The sequence below is a fragment of the Vulpes lagopus genome, chromosome 6, assembly GCF_018345385.1.
Source record: "Vulpes lagopus strain Blue_001 chromosome 6, ASM1834538v1, whole genome shotgun sequence".
NCBI classification, from domain to species: Eukaryota; Metazoa; Chordata; class Mammalia; order Carnivora; family Canidae; genus Vulpes; species Vulpes lagopus.
In genome coordinates, this window is record NC_054829.1 from 22765884 (window position 1) to 22789773 (window position 23890).

Genomic DNA, 23890 nt, shown 5'->3' on the forward strand with positions numbered 1-23890 from the left:
CTGCAAACAGTGGCATTGGGGTGCCTGGCATCCAACGACTTTTGGTCAAATACAATTCCTTCCTGAGTCAGCCCGACAAACACCACCACTCCAAAAGGTCAGGCTGCAAAGAACAGCCACTCTCTGTGGCTTTGCTCGTCCTGCCCATTAAGATCTTGCCCCATCACCAGTTCCCAACTTTTAAACCCTAATCCCTCATGGCTATACCTGGAAACCACATAAGCCCCAAGTGTCACTTGCAGGGCTCCATTGAACTCTTCTCACAGCTGCTCACACAGAGGGTAATTCTCAATCTCCCAATGAGTCTTGCTCCTAAAGGGATTTGCTTAGGGGCCTCTGGGAGCCACTTTGGTTTTCTGAGACATCATTCATTGGCTGCTTACATTCTTGGGGGCCTGGGAGTGGGCTCAGAGCCCTGCTGAAATTAACCTGGCAATCAGACAAGGCAATGTTCCTAACAGAGGATGAATGGTACATGTAGTTTATTTTTAATATACAGATTTCAACAGCCCTGAAGAAAAGTATTCTGAGATTCTAAATCCCTGCATATTTATTTAGCACTTACTATAAGCCAGGATTCTCAACCACCTATGAACTAAGCATGTACCTAATAGGCTCTAGACCACATGGCCATAGAGTTGGAATTTCTACTCTACCTGAAAAAAGGGGAAAATATCCATGTTGCCCAAGTCAAAGAAGCCAACGTCTCAACTGAGTATTTAAGTGTTAAAAGGTAAAACAAAGTAAGCTGCTGGGGACTTTCTGACATGACCCATTGTCACTGATGGGAGAAAAAAAGTCACAGGATTTTATTGGGAAGCATCAAACTCAAATCAACTAATGGCAAGTTCCACAGGCCAGAGAAGGAATCAGAACAAAGCCACGCATAGAAGCTCAGCCATGCTATCGCTAAGCCATTGGAGAGAGACAGGGAAAGAGTTGCCTCCTATGGCTCTAAGCTCCAGATATGGCTCCACCCAAGCCAACCAGAAGCCACAGGCCAGTGGTCAGTCAGTAAAGACATACCTCGGGCGAAGGGCATAGGATAAGAACACATCAGAGTGGTTATTATATAATAAAAGCCTGTCTGATCTTTGTCTCAAGCCCCTGGGAGGTAACTTAACTCCCTGGAATTTCTCAGCAATAGGAATATCCTTGTTTTTCAGGGTGTGCTCCTTGGATCACACTTGAGTTTTTACTAGAGTACCTGGGATGGGGGTGATATCAGCCCACTTTCTCCAAGAAGAGGAGAGAAGGGTGGGCCGGAGACTGAGTTCAATCATGTTAATGATTCAATCGATTGTGTCTATGCAAGGAAATACCGATAAAAACCCTGAACACTGAAGCTTAGTGAACACACTGATATGCCACGAGGGTGATGTGTCCTGATCCCACAGGAGAAGAGGTGGAAACTTTGCATTCAGGATCCTCCTAGACCTTGCCTTCCGTGTCTCTTCATTTGACTGGTCCTGATCTGTATCCCTTAAAATAAAATTATAATCACAAGTATATCACTTTCCCAAGTTCTGAGTCATTCTAGTCAATTATTGAATCTGGGGGGAGGGGAACACCCAAATTTGAAGCCAGTTGGGCTGGTGAACCTCCAAACCCGCAGCTTTGTGTCTGAAGTGTGGCCAGTCTTCTGGAACTAAGCCCTGAAGCCTGTGAACTCTGCACTAACTCCAGACGGTCAGTGTCAGAACTGCATGCAGGCCACAGTGGTCCAGCTCCCACACTGCCCTAGGCCCCAGAGAATATGCTGGACTCCCCTACCTCCACTGGAAACCCAATTCCTTCTCAAAGCAGGGTTTTTGAGACTCAATTCAGGCACATATGACAGGCCACAGAGCGAGTGTGATCTAGATCTCCAGCACTGGGGAATAAAAAACAAAGTGTGGAATCCCACTTAGCATCTGTGTGACTTCAGGGAAATCACTAACCCTCTCTGAGCCTTGATTCCCATCTCTATGAGACTCATGACCCTTCCCCCTCACAGAGCTGATGGGACAAATCAGATTTAAGTTATTTGCAAAGAACCTAGCCTGGTCTCTCTCCGAGGAAGGCACCCAAAACCAACTACCTTCCCTCCTCCTTTCAAATTTTCCTATATCCTAAACTCTCCCAGATTCTCTCCTCTCCCTGGTTAACTATTCTGGGTGCTGCGCTCACTGGCAACGTGCTGATGTTTTAGATTCCAGGGTAGCAGGAAGCCAACCATTAAACTAAAAGTGAAAAGCAAGTAACCATTACCTTGAACAAAAAGGACATTTATATTTACTTCAGTGGCTATAAAAGACACCATAAAATATAATATGCAGCATGCATCCTCATGATTAATAACAGATCTTGCAAATTATTCTCTCAGGTCCCTGGGTGCATCCAACTGGTCACTAAGAACAATTAATTCTTTCAGGAAATAAAAAGATTGCAAATCATCTCTGGTCAGTGGAAAATCCGCTCATTGAATTATGAATAAAGAGGAGATTCATATTTAGCAGTTTCCTGCCCCTGTGAATGGAGTGAAGTAAGAGATCACAGAGACTCAAATACAATGACTGTGAGCATGGGTACTCAGTAATAGTAGGACCTGCCAAATGGGAGGGGTCTCTTGGGAACCTGGAGTTACAGTAGGAGTTTGGGGAGGTCCCACAAACAGGAGCAGATGACTGAGTGGGGGCGTGGCAGCTCTGGCCACCTGTGGGCAACAGGTGGAAGCATGGAGTCCAGACAGGTGCCAGTGAGGTTTCAGAGTGAAACCAAGCCACAGTGGCCGAGGCTTACACTATGGACTCTGGGACTGGTGGCATCAAATGACAAGCCAAAGGGCTAAGTCAGGAGGCAATTAGTGGAACAAAGCAGGTGCCAGCTCACAGGGAAGGTGATGAGAACCCAGGGAAACCAAAGTCAGGGGTTTCTGCTGAGCTTCCAAGTTCCTGGCCTTGGGCTTCTCAACTTCTCCAACCAGTCTGAGAGTCTTGGAAGGTAAGAAGGACCTACAAAGGGCAGAAAGTGGTCACACGGGGAAAGGCTGAAAGGGTGACAGGGGCATGATGCCAACTAGAACACAGTGGCACACGGCATCCAGGTCTATTCTTACCTAATGGCCAACGTGGATTCACTCCCAACCAAGAATAAAAATCCCGCCAACAAAGCCCTTCCCTGCAACCTTGAAGGGGTTTTTATTGACTCACAGTATGTAAAACACCAAAGGGGTCACCATGACAGCAGTGAACTCATGCCTCGGAGGCCAAGCCATCTTGCTCAGGTGCAACACCTTCTGGGGAGTGACAGGGCAAGGAGAGGGAGTCTGTTCCTAGCACTCTCAGAAACTATGCTCTCTTTCCACAAAATCAAACTTCCCACAAGCTAAGTGTAGGAATTCCTGTAGGAAGTCAATGGGATTCATGGTCCACCCCAATGACAGGAATGGTTACCGGAAGTAGGGGGACATCCAGCCCAATGGTGCCTGCCAGAAGCAGGAAAGAGACTTGTGTCATCTTCCTGGATAAGGAGAGAAACCTCTTGCATGGTACAGCTTGTGGGCCCAGAGACAAGGGCTGCAGTGTAGGACTGGGATTCCGGAGGTGGAGTATAATGGTGCCATGGACAATGACTGTGGGGCTCCAGGTCAACATGTGACAGCAACAGGGCACCTGGGTGGAGACATGACAAAAGCACAAGGAGTGAAAAGTCCACTTGCCCACCACAGCATCACATTGGAAAGGGAAAGGGGACAGCAGGTCCACTCAGCATGGAGTGGGCAACAGCCAGCAAAGCAGGGCCAAGACCCAGCTGGCCAACCTCAATCCCTTCACACGCAGAATGAGTTCGTGAAGGTTGATCTGCCATAAGTTGAAGGTCTCTCTGAAAGAGATCTGGGTCCTTCTGAAGAACGAGCTGGCATTCTTCTTCTTGTGCCTGCAGAAGGGACAAGAAGGAAGGAGAAAACAGGAGATAAGCAAGCAAGAAGCACTTGTTATCACTTAGAACAACGGAAGATCATGGCTTAGCCTACTCCCAGACGCCCGCCCTGGTGGGTGACTTCTAGTTATGTGATCATAGCACTGCCCACCCAAGGACCAGGGGAACTCAATTACTCCACTGGAGCTTTCCAGATAAGTGGGGTAAACAAAAGCAGCTGTTTCATAGAGCATCAAAGGCCTAGTGGAACATTCCAATGTTTCCCTTTTTCCATAAGTTGAGTAAATATATGCCACCCTGAATCTCCCAAACTCAAATATAAAAGCTTTCCCAAACTTTCTGAGGCTAAATCACCTGGAAACTAGGTCAGGTGGTCCCGAGAGGCCGAGCCCAGCATGGATGCAACCTAGTTCAGTCCCTTCACACTAACAAAAGGACAGGATGAAAATTGGTGTTTATGATAATGACCCATTCAAGGCTTCATTACAAGAACCCTCAAAGGAAGAATAAATCATGTTCAGCACTTTCTGTGTGCAGTCTATTTTGTTATAATCTAATTCAATATTTGAACATGGGTGCATGATATATGTGACCAATGCTCCCCTGACCAGACAGTTTGCCAGAATGACCCATTCTCTGCAAAGGATGGATGGGAGTTGACATTAGTCTAGGGCTCCTCTCTCAGAGGGGAAAATTCAGCTAGAGCAAGGCCTTTCCCATGTATCTGTACACTCAGATAGAAGGATCTAGAACTCTCACTTCTTTAGCAATATCTCCCTGAGGAAGCTCTCCCTCCCTCACCAACACTCCAAGGGACTCCAAGGGACTCCAAATCTAAAAGATGTGAGATCCCAAGTAAACCTGCTGGCAACACTTTCTACAGTCACAGCCACACCTGTAGGGAAAGGAACACTGGCCTTGCTGTGTAGCCAATGCTGGGAAGACAGGTTCTGGGACCAGTTAGAAATGGGATGGGCATCAGGGTGTCCTGATTCCAAGCCCAGGGGACACATGGATGGAACTGAGACACTCAGAAAACACTTCAAACTTAATGACAGTAGGAATCACCTGGAAATCTTAACTCAGAGGGTAAGGTCCTAGAATCCACCAATTTTACAAAGCACAGGTGGCTCTCTGGATCACGCAAACACATCACCTGGAATCAGGGAATTCACTGGAGCTGTTTCCTGCCCCTAACTCTTCCTCCGGGGAGAGTTGGAGACTAAGGAGTTCAAGTAGAGCCCTGGGGACCCATGGGAGAAAGTGGAGGCAAAGAGCATCCTTGGGGTAGGCCAGAGAGCTGGGAGGGTAGGAGAGGCTGCAGCCCGCACTCACATGGCCAGCGCTCTGATGCAACATCGTGACATGTTGAGGAAGGAGCTGGCACTGGCACGGGTGCCCAGAGCGGCCTCAATGCCACGGAGCAGGTCGTTGGTCTTGAAGATGAGCAGCATCTGGCGAGGCACATGGTTGAGGAGCTGGCTGATCTCGGGGAGGTAATTGGCTGCGTTGTTACGGATCTCTGCGTCCTGAAGCAGCAATGGGGAGACAGACATGGAGAGTTGGTGGAGGAAGTGGGGCCCAGAGTGGTGGGTGTCACGGCAGTTTGTGGCTGAGGGAGCTTCTAGTATGGCTCCCTCAGCGCCATGAGGAACCTCCCCTCACAGGGAAACTCAGCATAAGGGGATCTGTAGTCCGACAAACCTGGGTGAGACATCTCACTCCAACTTCTGGCCAAGCATTGGACGTGGTACAGTAGTACATCAACAGGGGCCTCTGCCATCCCTGGCTCCCCACAGGTCACCAATACCCATCCTCCAAGCCCTGGGGCAGGAAATCTGCTTATATCACCAATCATTGGATGAGGCTGGACTTAGCCAGCCTCTCAGCCCAGCGGTTCACCTGTGTGTTACTCTCCAAGACGTTTTCCAATGGCCACCAATTTCAGGCCAGGCTTAGAAGGAGTCCTGGAAGTGGTACCCACTGAATCATGTCCCCCATCTCTTCAGCTAAGCCCAGGCTGGTTCAGTTCATAGATCTGAGCTCCTGACCCCAACTCAACTCCAAAATTCTGCTCTATACCCTAACTCTATGCACACCAGACCTACCCAGAGCCCCTACTGCCTACATTGCCATTGCCCATCACTGCCCTCCATGCTGAAGCCAGTCTCAGCCAGCCCAGTGCTTAAAGTCCCAGTACCCAAGGAGCAGGAGCCAGGGCTAGCCCTTCCCTCATGCTGGTGTCTGAGTGTGAGGTCTGAACTCCACATGGCTCTGGGGAAACAGCTGCCTCCAGTCAGAGTCCTGAGCATGACAGTATACCTCTGACCTCTTCTCAGTATCCAGGGAAAATGCTTACAGGTATTAACTCATTTAATCCCCACGACAACCCTATCAGGCAAGTGCATCAGCCCCATTTGAGAGGAGGAAACCAAGGCACTGAGAGGTTGGACAACTTGTCCACGGGCCACAGCAGGTAAGTGTGAGTTGGAATTTGAACCCCTGCAGTCCAGCTCCCGAGCCCACACCACCAGGCTCTCCTGCCTCTCATCTCCCAGTAGGACTGTGACCCTGGGTAAGTCCTTTCATCTCTTCTAACCCAGTGTCCTCATCTAAAAACTAGAAATGCTCATGCCCTCCATGCCCACCTCCCAGCAGGACCACAAGGGTCAGCAGAGATAAGGAATGGGGAAATAAGGAATGCTAATTGAAGTCACAACAAGGGGCCCAGCAGTGCTACCAAAGGCTTCCCCATGTGGCCACCTTCTGCAGCACAAGCAGGATGCTCAGCCCTTTCTGGAACACATGTGTGCTGCTGATAACTGAGTTGCTGTGAAACTTGAAATGTCCCTTAGGCAGGAGCTATCAGATGGAACCATCTCAACATGAAGTCAGACACTGAGGCTGGCTGTCCCCCCACTGCCTCCCACCACAGCTGTGGGTCACCCTGCCTGAGGGTGAAGGCCAGATCAAGGCCTCCCTCACCAAAGGGACCCCCTAGGCAAAGCTGGGACTGGCCTGGAGACAGTCCCTCTCAGCCCCTCCCAGAGCAAAAGAAAATATCTGCACCCACCCAGACTCCTTCTGGGGGGGGGGGTCTCTTTAAGCTTGGGCTATCCTCATAGTGGCTGTCTCCAGCAGACCCTGTTGGGTGCCTACCCTACAGCCATTACCCCTTCTCCTTTGTCAAAAGAAGCCCATTTTTGTTCACTTGACCCCTGGGGGCTGTGCTCTTTAGGGAGGTAGAGCCCCTCCCTAGCCCTGGGGGTGGGGGGGATCTTGATTGATGTCCGCTATTGTCGGCTCTGAGCACAAGGCCTCTGCCCAGCCATTGGCTTACGCATGGATGAGACACAATTCTGGCCAATGAGACCAAGGAGGAGTCTGTCGAGGGACTTCTGGGAAAAGTTTTCTTGATCTTAAACAACATATGAGAAGAAATGGCCCCTAATTCCCACTTCTGGACATCAGGTAATAAAGTTGTAAAGCTTGGAACAGCCACAGTCATCTTAGAACTTGAAAGTCAGCCCAGAACCCTGCGTTGCTGATCTGCTCAATTAACAACCTGGACCCACTCACCTCCAGGCTTCTTGTTATGGAGAGAACACACGCTGAATTGTTTAAGCCGCTTATAGCTGGGAAAACAACTTCCCTGATACAATGTGGGAGGTTCCCCTCATTCTCAATAAGACTAAGACTCAGGAAAACAGCCCCTACATCTCAGAGACTGGGCTGGGGCTGGAGTGGCTAAGTTTATTCTTTCACTGAGTTTTTGTCCAAAGTGAGCAAATAGAGTCCTTGTCTCCAGAACCTACATGAACACCTCTCTATTAGATGTGGTCCAGGACCGCTGGGACCTTTTTTTTTTTTTTTTTTTTTTTTAATGAATGTCATACAGAGAGAGAGAGAGAGAGAGGCAGAGACACAGGCAGAGGGAGAAGCAGGCTCCATGCACCGGGAGCCCAACGTGGGATTGGATCCCGGGTCTCCAGGATCGCGCCCTGGGCCAAAGGCAGGCGCCAAACCGCTGCGCCACCCAGGGATCCCCCGCTGGGACCTTATAAAAAAGATGTACAAGACGGGATCCTTGCCTTCCAGGTACTCACCAACTAGTTGGAGAATTCATACAAGTATACAAACAGCTACACTTCACGAGTGCATACAGATGAGTGATACAAGTATTAGGGGCCACCTCTGGCAAAGGGGATGAGGAGAGGCTTCCTGGCTGGAGCTATGGACTGAATTGTGCCTCTCAAATCGCTATGTTGAAGTTCTAACCTCAATACGATTGCATATGAAGACGAGGTCTTTAAAGAGGCAAAGTTAAATGACTTCAAAAGGGTGGGGCCCTAACCCTGCAGGACTGATGTCCTTAGGAGGAGAAGACGACACCGGAGTGTGTCCACATAGAAGAAAGGCCACGTGAGGACACAGCAAGAAGGCAACTATCTGCAAGTCAGGAAGAGAGGCTGCACCAAAAATCAACCTGCACTTCCAGCCTCCAAAACAGTGAGAAAACAGACTTGTGTTGTACAAGCTACCTAGTCGGTGGTATTCCATGACGGCAACCCAGGCCGACCAATATGGTAGCATTAATGCTGGGCCTTTATAAGTGAGTAACAATGCAAAATAAAGTTCTAACTTAGTTAATAAAAACACACATCATATACTAAGTACCTACTGTGTGCCCTGCAACCTTGTCCATCACTGAATCTTTAAATACCATGTACACACTGAGAACTCTCAAATTTATATCTTTGAGCTCCAAGCTGGACTGCCACCCATGATGCTCCTATGTGAATGCTCTAACTACTGTCTCCAGCCCAACTATGTCCTTCCCAAAGTCTTCCCTATGTCAGGAAGTAGCTCCACCCTCTATCCTATAACTCACACCTAAAAGCTGTGATTCAACTTTGACTCCTCCCTCTGCCTCCTCTCCACACCCAAGTCGACAAAAAAGGCCTCTCAGTCTTATATCCAAATACACCTTGGCTCCATCTGCTTCCCTCCACCTCCACTGCCTTTGGCATGTCTGCACCCCCCACCACCTCTCAGTCTCCTAACCGACTGCCCCATTGCTCAGCTTGCTTCCTCCAGAGAAATACTTAAAATAACAACTCTGTTCTTCCCCTGCTTGAAATCTGTCAAAGGCTCTGCTTTGTACTGAGAACTAATCCAAACTTTTTCCCATGGTTTTATGAGGCCCCGTGTGAAGCTCCATCCACCCAGCACCCCAAATCCTTCTCATTCCTGCACCCACCTCATCACACTCCAGACCATGCCAACACTTTCTCTCCCTGCCCTGGTGCACCGTGTGCCCCCTTGCCTGGAACACTTTCTCCAAGCTCTGCCTGTGGCTGTCCTCCAGAACTCAGCTTAGATGGCAGCTCCTCTGCACGATATCTGAACACCCAATCTACACACCCCCATCACCCACCCTGCCTGTTGCCTCCAGTATCTGCAACCTGCAGTTATTCCATCTACCTGTTTGTTCACTTGTTTACTGCCTGTCTCTCTCAACCACAGTGCAGATCACATGGAAGGCCTGTCTGTCTGCTCATCATTGGAACCTCAACACCTAGTCTAGGTCCGAGCAAGAAAATAATGTTTGTTCGGTGAACAAACTTTAGGAGCCATGGGGAGGCACTTTACATGCATTATCAATAAAGCAGAAATTATCAACCCTATTTGACAAAGCAAGAAGATTGTCTCTCTTCTGAGATAGCAAGCTTTAAAGCCATATAAGCCTGGGGCTGCTGGTGGTCATCATTGCCACAAAGCTTGCTGGGGAATGATGTCAATCTGCAGAAAAGTAGAGCCAAGTGATGGCAAGAGGTGGTCTCTTTGGTGACATCACTTAAGACTCCATCTAGCCATTCCTAAAGGCCCTCATCACAAGGTAGCTTATGGGGAGGAGCATGAGGCTCCAAGAGGTGATGAGAACCACCCAAGGACATTCCACTAGGAAAAAGCAGGAGCTAGAATTAGAATCCAGGTCTGTCTGAATGCACAAGTAGGACTTGTTCCTTGTGGTGAGCAGGGGCCTTGGCTGAATCCAGGCCTGTCCCCACATGGCTATGGGTAAGTCTACATGGGTCTGGCAAACTGACAGACCGGGAAGACAGAAGCCAATTCCCTGAGGAATGAGAAGCCTGGGAGAGAGGTCGCTACAAGTACAGGGGGGAAGGAAGGGTACCTAGAACCAGTCTCAGCTGACTCCATGGGTTTCTTGTCTAGATCAATAGAGAAATGAGCTACAAAGATAGACCCAAAAGTCTGTTTACACACTCAAGAAGGAAAATGGCACAAGTGGCCCTGCCTGAGTGCCACACTAGGAACTGAGGTGCTCTCTCCAGTAGGGAGGTGTACAGGAACCTTGCGATGGGAGACAGTGCCCAGCAGGAGACAGAGCAAGTGGAGCCAGACTTAATGATGAGACAGTCTGTTGGAATTCCCAAAAGTCTTGGAGGAGAACTTGGAAGCCTGAAATCCCATGTGAGTGGGTTGTAGCAAAAGCCACAGCAGTCTGGATAATATGGTTAACATGACCAGGTTGATAAGGCCAGGAGGGATACAGTGACACATCATTCGTTCTCCCTCCTTGCATTCAGGGACACTGTCTTCTAGTATATCTCCAAAGCTGCCCACTGTTCTATTATCACATCCCACCAGCCCAGAACCCCAGACACAGGGTTGGAAGGGGTCCAAAGGCTATCCCTGGCCCCACCCCTTGCATTCAGAAGAAGGCAAGGCCAGGAGGGGATCACCTACCTCAGTGGCAGTGACTGGAGCTTGGCCAATGCCCCTGTTGACAGAGTCCCAAGACCGGGCCGTCAGCATGCAGGCAAACAAGGGGTAAAGATCCCCAGCTCCCAGGCGCTGGCTGTACTTCTTCACCCTCTTCATGTCAGTCCAGATCAGTGACTGCCAGAGATGGCAGTAATCCAGGCGGAACTCATCTGTGAGCACCTACAGTGAGGGACAGTGTGAAAGGACCTGGGCCTCCTTTCCTCACAGAAGGCCTAGACCCTGGCTGGTATGAACACTGCAAAGGGGGACAGATGAAGACCAGAGCTCCTGTGCATCATTTGCTTCTCCCCCAAAGTTAAGCCATGCCTGAAGGTCCAACTTGAAAGCTACTACTTGCCAAGCATTGGTCTTGAGTGGCGGAGGTCCCCAATGCCCACCAAAATCACACTCCTCACCTGCCTCCTAGTTAGATGCAGCCCTCTGCCTGAGCTCTGACCATTGAAACGTGCCAGAAGCAACATGTTCAGCTCCTGAAACCTTTTCCATGCATGCCCCTCCAAGCCCTTACCCTTGCTGCTGGAGGATGATGAGACACCCCCCGCCCCCTGCCAAGGGAAGCCTACGGGGCAAAGCCTCAGTCAACCCCTGCCTTCAGACTCCTCCACCTACCAGGGACAGGTATGTGAAAAGCAATTAAACACCTGTTGTGTCTGGGCCATCATGTGCTTAGGATTTGTGTATGACAGCAGCTGGCCTACCTTTTACACTAATATACCCAGTGTCACTGAGTCTTTCAAAGAAAGCCAAGATTTTGGGAGGTGAGATCAGGGCTCTGAGGGGAGGAATAGGAGATCATTAAGGAAACCTCTCCAGGACCATGTGCCTCGGACTCAAGATAGGCTCTGGGTCCTGGCATTGGCAGTGAACTTCCCAATTTCCAGACAGGAGCTCATGGCTCATCTGAAGCAGATGAGTGCCAAGTTCCAGAGGACAGAGCTAGGCCCATCCAGTCCCTGTCAGCTCCAGGCCTCCTTTCTACTGCACATTACCTCCTACCTGGGGCTGAGTTACCCTCCTTCCCTAAAGTCCCAGCTCATCAAAGGGTAGCTTACTTCCCAGTGGGTACAGTTTTTACAGCTGACAAAGCACCTGCCATACCCAGGCACATCTCCATCTATTCCTCACCTACTTACCAACCTCATTTGGCTAAAGAGAGCTCGTATGATGTGACTTGCACATAATGACAACTCTAGGAGAAGGGCAGGGCCTCTCTATCCATCCTGGCTATCTGCCTCCTGTGTCTGTGGCAATTCGGGAACTGAGCGAGCTCTGATCCCAGGTAGGCCCAGACCCTGGGCTAGCTGGATAGGAAAGGCCTCTCCCACCTGGTAGAGGCCGTGGTCCAGCAGGACAATCTCCACCTTCCCTGTGCCTGGGCACTTCCGCACCAGCACATTGCCAGGATGGGGGTCACAGTGCACGAAGCCATTGACAAAGATCATCTCACTGTACATCTTGCCCAGGTGGCGTGAGATCTGAAAGAGAAGGGAGATGGGTGGGAGTTATGCTGCATTAACATCTGTTTCAGAGATCTCGACTCTGACCCATGAATGTGATCCCTTTGAAGAGGAAGGCCAGAGGCATCGGGTGGACCTGAGCAGTCGTGGTGGGAGTGATGGCTTATGTGTATAGTTCTTGAGTTTAAGACAGAAGCTCAGTTCTAACCCAGTTCTTCTCAACTTAAGCTGCACATAGAATCACCTAGAACTCAGAAGTGTTAGATGTGGGCCCCAGGTATCAGCATCAGTTGTCAAGTTCCCAAGGTGACTGCAATACACAGCAAGGTAGAACTATTGCTTCTAGATTTGCAGAGGCTGTAACTGCCACCCCAACCCCCCCCCCACCTTCTTCTTCCCTGTTCTCTTCTCAATCTCTTCATTTTCTCCCCAGAACTGAAGACGGGTGGGAAAGTTGGGGGTGGGAGTGGGGTCATCTCAACCTCCCCTTCTCCAAACAGCAAGGCTAGGGGCCCATGAGTGAGGAATAGGTGCCCCCTGTACCCCCTCGGGCTGTCCCATCAGCTCCAAAGCAGTCCCCAGGAGCACCTAGAGGCACAAGCCCTGCTCCCCTCTCCCTCAGGCCCCTTTCCCTTTGCACCTCCCCACCAGAGCCCAATGCTAATCTGATTTATGAAGTTGCACAGAAGAAATGACACTGGAGAGGCCATTTAAATCATCCTGTCACTGCTGCCCTCCCTGCCGAGGCGGTCTTCTTATCTCTACTCCCTTTTTATTAAAGCTAAAAGCCTTTTCCCAGCTAGGGAACAGCTGCTGAATAGTGCCAGACTTGGGCCCACAGATGGTCTGCCACTGGGTTTCCAGAGGACAAAGAGATGCTCAACTCACAAAGCTGATGCCCCAGGACACACACTGCCCTTGACACTCCTCTCAGTCATGCTGGACCCCATGGTCACGCACAAATATATCCCAGCCAGAGGAGAAGAGCTGGGGCCCATGAGTGGGGGGAAACATAGGAGTAGAGTCTTAAAATGAAGACTTAATTCCTTTGCTTGACCTACAAAGCCCTGCACACCAGGCCCAGCCTCCCTCCCTGGTCTCCTCTCATGCCACAATGACACTACAGCCACATCCACTCTCTCTCTCTCCTCCAATGGCTCTGTGCTTTCCTACCTCAGGACCTTTGCACAGGATTGTCCCTCTGCCAAGAGCCTTCCTCCCATCTCTCTTTCACCCCTTTCTTCTTTCCCATCCCAGCTCAGCATCACCTCTCTGGAAAAGCCTTCCTTGACCTCCCAACCTAGATGAGGTTCTCCTACCACAAACTCTCACAGAACTCTACTTTTCTTTCATGGTACTAGCACATTATTTGTGTCATTATTGATTAGTGACCATGTAGCCCACTCTTATAAGCTCCTAAGATGGCAGAGGCTGGCTCTATTTTGATAATTGGCTTTACTGAAGTCTAGTTTACATACCATCAACTGGCTCTACTATGTATCCACTTACCTATAACAGGCCATACATGTGAATATAGGACTCTACCTTCAACATGAATGAGATCCTTGCCTGTGGTTGTGTTTTTGTTTTTTGAGATGCTGTGGTTCCTGTCTTAATGCTTATCCTAACCTCATTAATCTCTTCTGAATCCCAGTTACAAGTGGCCCCAAAACAAATCTTCAAGAATAACCCTACTATAGCAATAGATGACATCCTTATATTGGCTTCAAAAGTAAGTACAATATGATCCCCATTTTACAGATAAGGAGCTGAGATTCATCAAGGTTCAACTTACATAGAATCACAGGGCTACAAACACGTACAGCCAGGATTCCAGCCAGGTGTGACCCCACCGCCTCCTTGTAACCACTCTACATACAGGCTCACGGCAACCTCTACACTTCTCATGTGAACTTTGTGAGCTTAAACGAGTTACCTCTCCCAGCTTTAGTAAAGAGGTTGTCTGAAGTCCTGACCCCTACCCGGTGTCACACTGAGTGAAATGAATGTCCAGTACTCTGCTGGCATTTGGAGGACTTTGCCCAATGTCTAGTTCTCAGCCTTGGGCTGAGATGTCAGATGTCCCAGGGCCACCATTATCCATCTCCTTGGAGGGGGGCCCAACTAGAGTTGGTCCAGGCTGAGCCAGCAAGTCTCCTTTCGAGAAGCCTTTTGGTTAGGCTCCTTGGAGCTCCACAGAGCCATGCTCTAAAAGGCAGCATTTGCCAAACCAATTGCATTTATTAAGCAATAATTCATTTTTATTTGTCAAGACGCATATAAGGTCCAATCAGGGCTCCTGATCAGCCCAAGATAAGCAGTACAGCCAGACTATGCTGACAGAATTCCAGCCAAAAGCAGAGAAATGACATTTCATTTAGTCTGGGCAGACCTGTCATGAGGAGATGTATGATCTCCCCTGAGCTTTCTGAAATACTGCTAATCGCTCTGGGCCCCCTATTACTACATTGAAAGATGGACCCTAGGGGTCTGGGAACTCAGGATGGAGGAGCCCTTGCCCACGAGGAGTGAGCTGCTGCCAGAGGAGGAAGAGGTGCTGCCAACTGTAGCTCATATATACACAAGCAAAGCCATCAAGTGGCCCTCCCCAATTTGACACCCCATCCAGCTGCTCCTACTTGGGTGTCTTTCCATTTGGGATCTGTTCCTGATGTTCACTTTAACCAGATTTCACCAACATAGATAGATATGGAAGGCACAAGCAAGAAGGAAAACCAGCCTAGGCCACCAGCTTCACTCTGGAGCCATCTTTGTACTACCTAGGGCTAGTGCATGACCTGGTAGTCTTCTCCCTTCCCAGTTTGGGTGCAAGTTCCCTTAGCTGTTAAGTGGGATTGATTCCATCTGCTCTACATCCTCACAGGGTAACCCTGACATTCAAGGTCAAAATGTGAGTAGACCTGGGAAAGTGCTTTATATGCTACATACTATATATCTACTATAAAATGCGTATATTACTATATAAGACATACAAATGTGTTAGCTTACTATTTAAAACGTGGGAAGAAATGTCCCCATTATAACTTTCATCAAAGTGTAATTTTCAAAAAGTTAAAAAGCACAACTCATAAAAATATAGAATGAATACATGTCAAAGATTGTTTAGTTCACCAATAAAGGAGCAAATAAGAAGGGAGAGCTGGTTCAGAGAATTTTGAGGGGCTGAGTATTTTATGGGAATTTAAATAGGAATAAGAGACTAAGATTCCTGGATTAGATATAAGACTGGTTATTGTCCTACAGAGCAATAAGGAAATCATAACCTTTGAGGTTATCATTCCTCTTGGGCAGAAATTATTTGCATCTCTAGCAGATAAGATCTACAGGTTGACATATGGCTTCAGTCTGAGCCCTTAATTAATTGTCAATAGCAGCGTCAGACAAAAGTACATTCCCCTAGATATTAAAAAGCCCTCGGTGGGCTGCTTGAACAATGTCTAAGAATGACTTTGAAAGGATACACTGCACACTCTTGGCCTTAATTTCTAAATCTTGGGTAATTTTTCCTCACATCTGTGAGAGTTAAATAGTTTCTTGGAACCACTTTGCCCAGAGAAGGCAACCAGCCCCCTTCTACTCACAGAGACACGGAGGATCCCAGAAGAAACCTAAGGCCATCACTGGGCACCCTCTCTCCCACCCTCTTTTCATAATAATTTCACTATGTCTCATGATTAAGAGCAAACAACTATGAACACTAATGAACATGAGGATGCAGATAACTCTACCAGATACTGATTTCATCTTCTTCAGATCTATACCCAGAAGTGAACTGCTGAATCATATGGTAGTTGTTCTTAATTTTTGTAGGAACCTTCACACTATTTTCCACAGTAGCTGCACCAGGCTGCATTTCCACCAGGTGTGCATGAAGGCTCTTTTCCCCGCTCCTCACCAACACTCTTCTCTCTTAGCTTCTCTTTTCTCTCTCTCTCTCTCTCTCAGCTTCTTGATGACCATTCTAACAGGTGTGAGGTGGTATGTCCTCAGGGTTTTGATTTGCATTTCCCTGGTGATGAGTGATGCTGAGCACCTTTTCATGTACCTGTTGGCTACCTGTATGTCTTCTTTAGAAAAAAAAAAAAATGTGTGTTCGGTTTCTCAAAAGCTGCCCCTTGCCCTGTGACAGTGACATCTGCATAAGGACAGGAGAATGCCACCTTCTTAGAATAGTAATAGCTAACACTCTGTGCCAGGCACCATTCTGGGCACCTTTCATGGACTCAGAGCCATCCTCTGTAGTAGACAGCTGAAAGAAGAAATACAAAAAGGAAAGGAGACTTGGTCACCCAGCCAGCAGTTAGTGAGACCAGGCTCCAAACCCAAGTGGCCCTGGTCCAAGAAACAAGCTGTCAATCACCCATTCTTGGCCTCTCCACTTAGAGGGAAGCTCCTGCCTGTAGGCAGGGCTGATGCAAAACCTTCTGAAGGTCCACACAGCAACCAAGGAGGCATTCCATCTGGAAGAAAGAGTCTCAGTGGGAAATCCAGGACTGCTTCTCTAACCAGAAAACTCACTGTTAACTAAAGCCATAGTATACCTCTTTTTAGAGAAAAAAAAAGTCATTGACAAGTCTTTTATTGTTCTGTGTAAAAAGAATGTGCCATTCATGTGAGTGACTTCAGTAATTATGTAATGCCTTTATTTCCTGACAGTGAGGATGTTAAAAAAAAAAAAAAAGGACTCTATAAAAAGTCTGAGTAAAGAATTAATTTAGTAAATAATATTTAAATCAAAGAGTTATTTTTGGATTTTTCTCAAAACTTGAATTGGCTGAAAGTGCTTTAATTATTCTATAATTGCATAGATTAATTCATTCCCACCCCCAAGGGAAAGTCTATTTATGTTCCTGGGGGTGTCGTGCAAGCAAGGCCAAGATCTCTCCAAGAAACAGGAGGTTGCTGTTGCAGGATATTAATAATCACGTAAGTAGCCTGATGTAAAGTATAAAGAGGTTAATTATTCAAATTCTCCTCGCTCTTCCATTAGTTTATGGCCAGGCTTCTTGAGGCACAAGAGCCTGAAAGATCAGGATTTTATTCCCCATCCTCAGGAACTTCCCTGGGAATACATAAACCTCAGATTACTTGCTGCTGCCCAGCGAGGCCAAATGCATTCGTGGAGAGGGTCCACCTTGGACTAGCTAATACAGAAATAAAATTCCTGAATGCAAAGGCATGGGGAACCTCTTCAACCACACAGGGTGCTAGGAGAGGTGGTGAGTGGGTTAATTATAAGAAGCCAGGAGAGCTACTCTAATTTTGGAGCTCAGTGAAAATTTCTCTGGGTAAGGCTTACAGTGGGACATCACCTGAGAGCCAGGACATCAGATATCCCCAAGGCCAAGAAGGGCTTCTCAGGTCTCCTGGCCAGACAGACTCAAGGATCACAGTGACCAGAGGAATTGGGTTCTGGGGCCATGGCTATTGAAGACACAGTGAAGTAAGAGCTATCAACATTTGACATCCCCTGCCTCGGGCAACAATGCACTCCACAGAAATACTTCCACATCCTTCCACCTTACCTGGGTCAGTATAAAAAATGGGGAAAGGGTTTCTTTCCTACACATTTCCGCTTTCTGGCAACTCTTCTCGCCAGTGCCACAGAGCAGGCTGAGTGTCATCACGACTAGTGTGGAGCATGTACTGTGGGCATTGCACCAAAAACTTCATGTTTTAATCATCAAACTACCCTCTGGGCTACCCTTCTGCACCCTCACTTTATAGCAGGCAGCTAGGGCTTCCAAAGAGTGACTGCCTTCACCAAGGCGGCATGGTTCATAAGTAGCATAGCCAGTACCAAGGTCTGGGAAGGCCGACCCCACTCCTAACATCCCTGCTGTCAGTGAAAGAAATCTCCAGAAACCCATCTCGTGCACCTAGATCTCTCTAACATCCCCACGCTTCTCAAGATTTGGTCCGACAAGTTAATGGAGTTCTCTATGCAGACACAAGGAGATGTTTTCTCTCTAGTGATTTCAGTAAGCAGGATCCTCCATGTCTCTTCAGCTTCAACCCCCCCCCACCCACCCACCCACCCTTGGTCTGCTGAGCACTTTCTACCACTAAGCCAGAGGCCCAGGAAGCAGAAGATGATGCTGAGGAAAAGTCAGTGTGGTACTCAACACGGGGAGACCAGGTACTACCTGCATTTATAGATAGGAGTGGGGGTGGGGTCACCGTTTGCTCAAGTGATAACCACTGCTCATTTTCCAAGTCTGTACCCAGGACCAACAGAAGTAGGTGGAAAGGAGGGGGGCAAAGAAAAGCCTCGGGGAGACATGCTTCTGTGAAAAACAGCACCATGAATTATAAATGATCTCCTACAGGAGCTCCTGGGTGCCTCAGTCAGTTGAGCATCTGCCTCCAGCTCAGGTCATGATCTCGGAGTCCTGGGTCGCATCAGGCTCTCTGCTTAGGGGGAAGCCTGCTTCTTCCTCTACCTTTGCCCCCCACCCCCACTCCACTTGGGCTCACTTTTTCTCTCTCTCAAATAATCTAAAAAAAATTTTTTTTTAATTAACGATTTTACACAACTCCACAGCTTATGGTCTATGCTGTGACCATGACCAATGACCCTGTGAAGTAAGTATTGTTAGGACTCCAACTGCCCAGATGTGGACAATCACTCAGAGTTTAAGTTACTTACCCCAGGGTGCCTGGCCAACAAATGGCAGAGCCAGGCATAACCCCAGGGTGCCCCAATTTTGAAACCCTCAGTCCCTTCCACTAGGGCACCCAGCCTCACCTTCTCCCACACTCTGTGCATACCTCTGGTATAGCACTTACATGCAGTACCTGCACACAGGAGGTACACAATAAGCGTCTGCTGAAAGATGCATTTGAGAACCTTCCATGGCTCCCAGAATGACCTGGAATGGATTTTAAAACTACTGGAAGGAAGAAGCATGGCAAGGGTTTCTGGCTAAATGCAGCAGACTGAACCGACGCACTGACTCCACTCTCTCCCTGACCCCACTAAGATGACCAAAAAGAAACAAAGAGCCCCTGACAACAGAGAGCAAAGAGACAAGCAAGCCTGCATCTGCCAGGGGGAAGCAGACAGCTATTGAGAACTGGCTTAGCCAGCTAGACAAGAGACCCTAAGCTGGTGAAAGGGGAGCTTGGTGTTTGCCCCAAGCCCAGAGGCTCAGCAACTGAAGGCCCCTGACACCTTTGAAAACAGGAGTTGGAGGTCTTGAAAAAGGAGGATTTGTGGGCAGTCTTGCAAAATATGAGCTGAACCCCAAATCCCACCCCACCACCACCCCAACTCTGACTCAAGGCAAGATTTACTTTCTGGAGAGGCAAAAAGATAAACTCTGGAGGCCACACCACATACCAAGAAGGCCATCCCAAGGACAAAGGACTGAATCAAAGTCCACCTAATGACCACTGGGAGCCTCCTGCCCTCTTTCCCTAGCTGGCTCCCAGGCATCTCTTGCAAGCTCCCCATCTCTCCCACCCCTCTCTTGCAAGCACCCACCCCCACTCTCCACAGACTGCTTACCAGGCCCCACAAGTCCTCATCCCCACCTCCCCCAAATTCCCAACTTTGTCACCTTTCTCTCTAGCTAATTTCACACAAATTCAATTGGGCCTCAGCACAGGCAGGGTCTTAAACATGCACTCACTGAAATCCAATTAACCTTCGATAAAAGGTCTGCAATCAATAGTCATCCTATGGCTGGAGGAGGCTCCATCCAGCCTAGGAAAGCGTGCTCCTACTCGACCTTTACTTTTAATAAAATCAATGACAGTCACTGTCACCGGCTCTTAATGTGACTGGCAAATATGATCACCAGGGCAAGCCTTCGGTAATATGCTGCTCTGGGTGCAGAGACTCAAACAAAAGAGGGCCCCTCCAGGCTGCTGGGTGCCCTCAGGCCTCAAACTCCCTGGATGAGTGAACACACCTGGGCAGGGCTGCCCTGTGCCTGGAGGCTGGCCTTGTAGCAGGTGGTTCCTGGACTCCAGTCGGTGTCTGAACCACCTGAAGAGTTTGTTAAAATGCAGATTCTGGCAACTGTTTCCACTGCAGATTCTGATGAGTAAGTCTGGGGTGCAGCAAGGATCTGCATTATTAAATGATCTCCCTCAGGTGATTCTGAAATAGACGGCTGAAGTCTTAGCTCCCAGCAATCACTGTGGTACAAGATATCTAAGCAGCATGTATCCTTAAAGTCCAACTAGCTAATCCAATGCCTTCAATAAGAAAATTGAGGCTCAGAGAGGAGGAGTGATTTGTCCAAGAGCATACAGCAAGCCACAGGCAGAATGGGCACTGGAACTCAGGTCTCTTGCCTTCTAACCTGGCATTTCTGAGTCTTTGGGTGCTGGCTATGTAGACTGGTCTTCAGCTCCTCACATGCTAGGCCCAGCTAGGCTGGGATGCTGCAAGGCCAGGAGGCCTCTTCAAAGTGGAGTGGGGCTGACTCTAACATGTGGTTGGAAGGGTCTGGAGCCATCCTCACCCACTTGGAAAGCAATTCCTTCCACAACCACTTCCTGCGCCCCAACTTCAAGTTGAGTCACTTGCTTGTGGCAGCCAAGATCCCACTAAACATGGCCGCCCAGCATAGGGGGTGAGATATCTGCCTCTTGCCACTTCTGTCTATCCTTTGCACTTCCCTCCCCAGGGAGCACTCACAGCCAGACCATTCTAAGGAGGGCTTTGCTCCAGGGATAGGCTCGCTGAGTCCCACAGTCCTCAGGAGACTTTAGAACCTCAGAAGGCTGTTAGAAACTTTCAGTAACGTGGAATATCCTATACCCCTGCCCTCCCCGTCCCCCCCCCACACACACACACACACATGCTCATGCCCCACTGGTCTTCCATGAGGCCTCTGACTCTGCTGCTGCTTGGTAAGAGACATAATAAGTTAGTTTCTGTAAAGCAAAGCCTGTCCCCGGTCTTCTCCCAAACGATGGTCAGCGATGGCACAGTAGAGCACATGGGCCATCACCGCCCACTGCCAAGCCTGAGGTTTCTGGGACAGTATTTAATGATAGCATCTCAGAATACCAAAGAGCCTCCCAGGTCATGCAAACCCCAGAAGCCAGGGCCAGGGGACTCAGGAATTAAGTAATCAAGACAGTGTGGTACTATTACAAGGATGGACCAATGGACCAGTGGAAGAGAACAGAGCTTCCAGAAAAGACCCAGAGGTGCCTGGTGACAAAGATGCCAGATATCTTTGCTTCTTTATCCGGCTGGAGATTACATAGTAGATCCATATGAAAGTGGATGGAAACGTACCATCAAGATCTGGGAGCTCCCAGATTCCTTGCTTGCAAATGGAGGCACCAAGCCATCCCTCCCAAGTTTACAGTATAGAAAGGGCCTGGCACATGGCTAGGCAGTTAGTAAACACTAGTGGTATCAGGAAGAGAGGAAAGGACAGGATCCAATGATGGTAATAATCATGAAAACAACAACAATCTACTAGCTACCAATCTGGAGCACCAACCATACTCCAGGTGCTGTGCCTGGCACAGCTCATGCACTGCTCCTCTACTCCTCACTTCTTTAGAAGGAGAACAACGTTTGCATGAAATGCAAAAAGCCATGCCTGACATGAGTCAGAGAGAGAAGGGTTGCATTCAGTTAGTGCCTGGGTGGTGGGCAGAGCTTCTCAGTAAGTACCGCACCTCCTTCAAGGAGTTAATGATGTGGCCGTCGCCCAGGTGGCCCTGGTTGTACTGCAGCCAGAGTCCGATCCCCAGGAGGGGCATGGGGAAGACAGAGGAGCAAGGGCTTTGACATCTGGCAGACCTGGGTGCAAACCCTTGGCTCTCCCCCCGCTAGCTGTGTGAGGTTGGGCAAGTCGTTTAACCTCTCTGAGCTTTAGCTGTCTCATCCATAAAGGGGGTTAAGATCTCTCATCTCACCCTTGGGAGGACAGCTATAAAGAGTAGCGATTACACGTGTCAGGTGCCTAGGTTCCTGGTACATATTAGCTGCTTATAATTATTATTATTACTGTTATTGCTTTCCCCAAATCACTCTGATATTAGTCTGCCCCACTCTGCATGTCCACAGGAAACAATAAACCAACACTCTACCCCAGCCCTGCCTCACAGAGGCTAACCCAGGGCACGAGGCTGGCTTATTTATTCTCCACGAATTCACAGGATGTCCAGCAAGGGTCTGCTTTGCATGGAACGCTGCCCTTATCTTCCAGGGCTGGAGGCAGGAGCAGACAAAGCAGGGCTCTCTGAGGGCACCACCCTGGCCAGCTCCCACAAGCCCCCTCCAGCCCAGCTGCCCCTCCTCCCAGGCACCTCACTCAGTGGCGAGAGCAAGCAACTACAGCAAGCAACTACAGCAGAGCACATCTTTGTTTGCACTTGTCTTTGAAAAATCAAAGCTGCCTCTGATAAAACACCACTGCAGCTCTGGACTCAATGTATCCAAAGAGATTAATGGATTTGGGGGCCCTGCTGAAATGAAAATCACACCGCAGCTGACAATAAGTAAATGCCGGTAACCTGGCAGAGGAGGGGAAGGCATGAGGTCTCTGGCGTCTTTCCTGAAGTGCAGGCAGAGAGACCCTGCTCCCCATTAAGGCTGTTCAGGAAAAGCTGGAGGTGATCTCTCCTTCCTTCCCTCACCCTCTCCACTGGAGCCAAAGACTTTGTACCCAAAGGTCACAGTTGACAGGGGATCCCAGGCTAGACTCAGGGACACACCAATGGAGGAGATGGGCAAGGAGATCTCTCCCTCCCTCCTGTGCAGGAGGTCCATCCAAACACCCTCTGCGGGCCCACCCTAGAAGGCAACAGTAGCAGGAGCAGGGTCAGAAGCCCCAAGTTGTGCTACTGGCCAAGTGACCTCGGGAAAGACGTCTGCTCTCCCTCTGAGTGCTCTGTCATCTGGAAAGTGGAGGGCTGAATTAAAATAATCCTTTTCTTACCCTTTCCCAACCCAAAAGGGAGACCTCTTCTAGAAAAGCCCAACAGGCAACTCCAGTGATGGCAGAGCTGCCCTGGGTGAAGTGGGGGCGGGGGGTCCTAGGGCCCGTCCTGCCTCTCCACCCTACACACACATACCCTGAAGCCCCCAAAGAGTTCTGGGAGCATCGTTCCCTGAGTTCCCAGGAGGCCAAGGCCAGCTGTGGCTGAGCCCTTCCCAACCATGTTCCCAGCAGCGCCATACATTCTGACTCAACCCCTCCTTTTACAAACAAGAAACCGTGGAGTCAAAGGGACTTGGGTTTCAATCCCAGCCCTACTAGCTCTGTGATCTTGGACAAGTCACCTTCCCTCTCTACATCTCTGATTCCTCATCTGAAGAATGAAGACATTGAGACCTGCCTCCCAGGTTTATTTTGGAAAAAAGCACCCGGTGTGGCAAGTTAGGGATTCAATAAACATTTGCAGTAAAAGGAGATAAAGGAGGAAAGGACGGAGCCCAAAGAGAAATGAGAATGAAAACAACCACCATCTTGCCACCATACTGGAGGATGAAGTACATGCCAGGCACTGCCCAGCACTTGTGTCATCCTCACAACCTTCTCAGAAGGAAGTCATTGTCCTCCTGACGGAGGCCACACAGGCACTTGAATGGAGGTCTGAGCTCCCAACCTGCACCCCCTCCTACCATTCCTACCACTGGCTCGTCTGCTGAGCCAAGGTGTAGCTTCCTCTTCTGGGCCACCCCACCACTGGGACCACAGGCT

General features: G+C 49.0%; 1 protein-coding gene across 6 annotated transcripts in view; it reads right to left on the minus strand.

The window, feature by feature from the left end:
* Nucleotides 1-2251: 2251 nt before the first annotated feature.
* ADCK1 (aarF domain containing kinase 1) overlaps nt 2252-23890 on the minus strand; it is a 112770-nt gene continuing 91131 nt past the window's right edge. For 5 of the 6 annotated variants that reach the window (XM_041759703.1, XM_041759702.1, XM_041759705.1 and 2 more), the window contains 4 exons: nt 12057-12206; nt 10693-10890; nt 5257-5450; nt 2252-3918 (listed from right to left, as the gene is read on the minus strand). In XM_041759703.1, coding sequence (XP_041615637.1) covers nt 3747-3918; nt 5257-5450; nt 10693-10890; nt 12057-12206 — 714 coding nt within the window. In that variant the 3' untranslated portion in view covers nt 2252-3746. The remainder of the gene's footprint in view (nt 3919-5256; nt 5451-10692; nt 10891-12056; nt 12207-23890) is intronic. The other variant, XM_041759704.1, reaches the window with a different exon arrangement.